Source organism: Vombatus ursinus, unplaced genomic scaffold (genome assembly GCF_900497805.2).
Source record: "Vombatus ursinus unplaced genomic scaffold, bare-nosed wombat genome assembly UNPS02012429.1, whole genome shotgun sequence".
Classification (NCBI taxonomy): Eukaryota; Metazoa; Chordata; class Mammalia; order Diprotodontia; family Vombatidae; genus Vombatus; species Vombatus ursinus.
In genome coordinates, this window is record NW_020952207.1 from 1 (window position 1) to 5,968 (window position 5,968).

A 5,968-nucleotide genomic window follows, 5' to 3' on the forward strand; every position below is an offset into this window, starting at 1 on the left:
CCGGCGACCCGGCGACCCGGCGACCCGGCGACCCGGCGACCCGGCGACCCGGCTTTAAAAAGAAGAAAGTTAATAGAGCAGCTTCCGTCGGGTTTCCAGCGGCCCTGAACTACAGACAGGCGGTGCAAGTGCGTTATGGATGGATGCAGAGAAACTGGGCAAGACTTGTATGGACTGCTGCAAGGTGAAGTGAGCAGCACCAGAAGAACAATTGATACAATAGCACGCAGTATTATGAAGACAAGCAACTCTGCAAGACTTAGGAACTTTGATTGATACCATCAACTGACTACAGTGCCAGAGGACACAGGATAAAACAATGCTACTCACCTCCAAAAAGGGAAGTGATGGACTCAGTGTGCAGATAGAAGCATAGTTCTTTTTAACGTGACCAGTGCAGTAATTTCTTTTGCTTGACTTTACACGTTTGTAATATGGTTTTGTTTTCCTTGGTTTCTCCTGAGGAAGGAAGTGGAGATGAGAAAGATTCATAACTGAAAATAAAATGTAATTTAAAAAAAAAAACAGTTCATGTGTCTTATGTCTACTTTGTCTACTTTTTTTTTTTTAGTTTTCAGAGGAAGGAAGTGGAGATGAGAAAGATTCATAACTGAAAATAAAATGTAACTTAAAAAAACCAGTTCATGTGTCTTATGTCTACTCTGTCTACTATTTTTTTTTTAGTTTTCAGCAATCACTTCCATAGGTTTTTTGTTTTAAATTTTTCTCTCCCTCCCTTCCCCCTCCCTCTCCAAGATGGTGTGCAATCTGATATGAGCTCTACATATACATTCCTATTAAACATATTTTCACATTAGTCATGTTGTAAGGAAGAATTAGAACCCATAGGAAAAACCACAAGAAAGAGGAAACAAAACAAAACAAGAAGAAAAAAGAGCAAATAGTATGCTTTGATCTGCTTTCAAACTTCATAGTTCTTTCTCTGGATGTGGATAGCATTTTCCATCATGACTTTTGGAGATGTCTTAGATCCTTGCATGTCTGAGAAGGGCTAAGTCTATCAAAGTTGGTCATTGCATAACCTGGCTGTTACTGTGTACAACATTGTCCTGGTCCTGCTCACTTCACTCAGCATCAGTCCATACAAGTCTTTCCATGTTTTTCTGAAGTCCACCTGCTCATCATTTCTTATAGTACAATAGTATTCCATTACATTCATATGCCACAACTTGTTCAGTCATTCCCCAATTGATGGGCATCCCCTCAATTTCCATAAATTATATTTTAAAAAAGGCAAAAATGACCCCTGACTGTAGAGTTTACATTCTATTAGGGCAGGCAACATGTATAAATAGTCCCATACAAAATGCATACAAGAGTAAATGGAAAGTAATCTTAGAGGGTGAAGCATTAGCAGCTGGAGAGACATTTGCCTCATGCAGAAGGTGGCAAACACAAAACTAACCCTTCTTCTCCACTGCAAACTTTCCAGCACTTGAACACAACTCGTATAAGCCACCTAAATTTTTTCATCTTAAATATATATATATATAAAATACATTCTGAGTGCCAAGTATTGTGATAAGACACACAAATAAAATGACAGTCATAGAGTAAGAATAGAGACTGAACCTGTGATTTCACTAATATAGAGAACTTCATGGCAAGGAAGTTCCCTCTACCAATGCAGGTCAGCATCTTCTCTGCAAATTATAGTCTTAGAGAGTTGTTTAGGTCACTGAGCAATCAGTTCACAAGAATTTATAAGGTATTACTACATGCTGGTATAGAGAAGAAATGGGACTTAAACCTTGATCCTCCTGGCTCCAAAGCCCTTTCTTTGCATTATGCCACCCTGCCTATAGAAGAGAATAAAGTTAATTGGGCAGCTTCCCCATCTGTAGAATGAAGGAGTGGGACTAAATATCCTCTAACTTCCCTGCCTATTCTTTTTTTTTATTATTAGTAAAATGATAGTGTTTATTTTAACTTCTGTTTGTGCAGAGGCCACAATTACTGTATCTGTGAATTTGTTTACTATTTTGACAACTGTATTCAAATATAATTGGTTTCCTTCATAATCGTATATTTTATTTGTTTAAAAGCATCATTATGGGAAGGGGTCCACAGGTTTCTTCAGAATGCCAAGGGTGTCCATGGCACATAAACAGTTAAGAAAAGAACCTCTGGCATACAGTTGTCAAAGGAAATCTCTAAAATGGAGGTTTCTCTGTACTAGACCTTCTGACAATTATTTCTCCAGTAATAAGCAATCCTGTGATTATCATTTTTATATTATCATTATGATTATCATTATATAGTTAAGTAACTAATGATCAATTGTCAATTGCTTACTAGCATAAGGAATTCTTACCAGATATTATAAGCCTATAAGATTTATTAGGCTGATACAGATGAAATTAACTCACTTGCACCAAAGAATCAGTAGTTGAAATCCATGATCCAATTATCCATAGTGCTTTGTACGTAGGTGATTAATAGATGCTTATTCAATTGGACTGAATTGAATTTGCCTGGTAAGAAGTGTGTAAGAACCCAAACTACAGGGGGCAGCTAGGTGGCACAGTGGATAGAGCTTTGGCCTTGGAGTCAGGACGACCTGAGTTCAAATCCAGCCTCAGACACATAACTGTAGCTGTGTGACCCTGGGCAAGTCACTTAACCCCAACTGCCTAAGCGAAAACAAAACAAAACAAAACAAAAAAAAACCCTCAAACTACAACCTTAGACCCTTTAATTCCTGTGCTTGAACCCATTAAGATGGGATACATTAGGTAACCCCAAAAATATATTATTTCATTTGCACACCATATGAAATTAACCATACCCTAAATAAAAGGATAGGAAGGCCCTTGCTACAATGAGAGAGTCTTCCAGGTCACAAGACCCAAGGTGCTGGAAGATCTTACAGGGTACTTACTCCCAGATTTCAGAAGCCCTGGATATAGGCCACATGTGGCCTCAAGGCTGCATATTCCCTGCCCCTGTCTTACACTCAGTCCTTAGCTACTTATGTTTGAGATTGTATATCTTGGTCCCAGAGTTTTTTCTCCACTTACCACAGGTGGAGATAGTGCCTGTAGAAAACGAGGTTTACATATTTCCCCCAATAGGTTCTCTGGGGCCAACCTCCACTGCACAGGCCACAAAACTTCAATTTTAAGGCAAAGGAATTCAGACTTGCAGTTAGCACTTGGACTCCTGAGTCCCTTATGGGGGGGATATAAGCTATCTTTGCAAATGAAGAAACTGAGGCTCAGGGAGGTTAGGTGATTTGCCCAAAGTCCCACCGGTAGTAGGTGTCAGAGATGGGATTTGAAGGAGGTCTTTGGAATTAGAGGGCCAGAAGTACTGCTCATTCTACTATACCAGGTGGGCTCATCCCTTCCACCCCAGCCCAGCCCGGCCCAGCCCATGATCTAATCAATGATATTGTATTCTCACCTAATCAAAGCCTGGCCTAGAAGCTTAAGTCCCTCCAGAGCTTACTAGGGGGAAACTAGAATCTGAATTTCTGAATTGAAATCCCACCCATAACTGAAGCACCATTCCGTTTTAAAGATCCCAGCTAAAGGTAATTGATTCTGCCTCCCCTCAAAGTCCTCCAATGAGAATGGTCCTTTTCCCCAATCTTCAGAGGTAGCCCATTCCACTTTGGGAACAACTCTCATTTTAAGAGTTGTTCATCCAATCACAGTAGCACTTCCAAGTTCTAACTCTATTTCCTCTTAAACTCCAGCTACATGCTGGGAGGAATTCTAGTTGGAGTAAAGGATACAATCCTTCTTTTCCTCTAGCTAGTGCCTAAACCAGGGGTGGGGAACCTGGGGCCTCAAAGCCACATGTGGCCCTCTAGCTCCTCAAGTGCAGTCCTTTGACTAAATCTAAACTTCACAGAACAAATCCCCTTAATAAAAAGATTTGTCTTGTAAATTTGGACTGAGTCAAAAGACCAAACCCAAGGACCTAGAAGGCCACATGTGGCCTTGAGGTGGCCGGTTCCCCACCCCTCTCCTACACTCACTCCTTAGCTACTTATGATTGAGATTGTGTATTTTGGTCCCTGAGTTTTTTTTTTTCCCACTTACCACAGGTGGAGATAGTGCCTGTAGAAAAGGGGATTTACATATTTCCCCCGATAGGTTCTTTGGGGCCAACCTCCACTGCACAGGCCATAGGCCAAGGCCAAGGCCAAACCAACACCTAAAGATTTAAAATAACCAAGTCATGGGGGGGGGGGGGGGGGGCTAAGGAGGGAATAGAAGAGGGCAGGCCATCCTGCCTTTGACTATTTAGCAGGGTGATCCAGACTGGAGGAGGTAGAAGAGGCTTCAGTGGGTTTATTTCTTTGCTTACTGAGCCCAACAATGTGAAGAGGATGAATGGAGCAGATGGGATCCCTCTGTGTGATTAAGGAAGAAAAACATGGTTCAGATTAGCTCCTACTCCTAGAGAAAGAAGTGAAGGTACCTTTATTTAAGATGCTAACAGAAGTGTAGAAAAGCTAGATTTACAGCAACATACAATCAGCAATATAACTATAGTTAGGCTAAGAACACAAAGGATAAAGCAATAATACAAGAAAACATCACCAATTCAGGGAAGCACCAACACCTGAAGTCCAAGCTGGGGATTACCTGGGTACAGCTTTCAGGGTCCCGATTGGGAAAGTCCCAGGCAGAGCGTCCTCTCCATAGATGAGAATCCAAAAGTGGCTTTCCGAATTAGGATTTAAATAGGGCCTCTAACAAAGAAGGCCCAGTGCTAGAGGTGTCCATGATTCTAGTAGGAACTGGCCAAGTTCCTGGAGTAAGCAAAACATCTTAGAATATTAATTAACTTGATATGCTCTGATGAACTGGCCAGGTTCCCAGAGCACATCTTTCCTGAGAACTGGCTAAATTCTCAGGTCAACATAAATAACCACACTCTGGCTTATAGCCCAATGTTTAGAGTCATACAGGGGACATGGAAGATCTTTCCTTATAAGATTTATCAATCACTCCCCACCCCCCATTCCCCCAGTCTTACCAGCCCTGGATTGGTATATGTAAGGCATCATCCTAACCCAAAGAAAGGAAGCCAAATGAACTCTTGGAAATTTAAAAAAAAAAGTCAGTAATGGGCAGAGAAAGGATGCAGTCTACAGTCACCAGAAGCAGCCTTAGGAAAACCATTTAAAAGAATTCATAGTTTCATAGTTTAGGGAAAGGCCTCCACCCTATGCCAGGTGCTGGAGACCCCTGCTGTCTTAGCTTTCTGACCCATTGGCTCCAAGTCAGATCTTGTCAGACTGGGAAAGCACACAGCCTGGATGGTGAGGGCTGGAGGGGAGAGCGGGACACCTGGTCCCATCCCTCGTTGTTCAGGGAAAGGAAAAAGTTTGGAAGGGAATAGCTGGTTTTGAAGTGTAGACTCTAGGAGGGTGGGTCGGTCTCTAGGAGCATCTGCATGCTCTAACACCACAATTCTCAAGTATCTTGGTAGCTCCAGATACTTGGTGCCATCACTTTGAAGTGGGTGGGGGAGGGGCGTTCACAGGTTCAACTTGCACAAGTTAATAGAGCGGCTTCCGGTTGCGGGCTTCCGGTTTACGGTTTACGGTTTCCGGTGCCCATAAAAGGCAGCCCGCGGCCTGCGAGAGCACATGCGCACTGAGGCCCACGCTGCAGCTGCTGCTGGTGGCCCAGGGCGTCAGGGAGCCATGATCGAGGTTGTGTGCAACGACCGGCTGGGCAAGAAGGTCCGTGTGAAGTGCAACCCCGACGACTCCATCGGGGACTTGAAGAAGCTGATTGCGGCTCAGACGGGCACCCGCTGGCACAAGATCGTCCTGAAGAAGTGGTACACGGTGTTCAAGGACCACGTGACGCTGGGGGACTATGAAATCCACGACGGAATGAACCTGGAGCTCTATTACCAATAGGGGACGGCCGGCGACCCGGCGACCCGGCGACCCGGCGACCCGGCGACCCGGCGACCCGGC

General features: G+C 43.4%; 1 protein-coding gene across 1 annotated transcript; it reads left to right on the forward strand.

The window, feature by feature from the left end:
* The first annotated feature begins 5,104 nt into the window (after positions 1-5,104).
* Positions 5,105-5,908, forward strand: LOC114039929 (ubiquitin-like protein 5). Its single transcript, XM_027857860.1, has one exon. The coding sequence runs from the start codon at positions 5,630-5,632 to the stop codon at positions 5,906-5,908; it is 279 nt and encodes a 92-aa protein (XP_027713661.1). The 5' UTR covers positions 5,105-5,629.
* Positions 5,909-5,968: the final 60 nt, after the last annotated feature.

Coding starts and splice junctions, on each gene's coding strand:
- LOC114039929 (XM_027857860.1), top strand. CDS start 5,630: ATGCGCACTGAGGCCCACGCTGCAGCTGCTGCTGGTGGCCCAGGGCGT.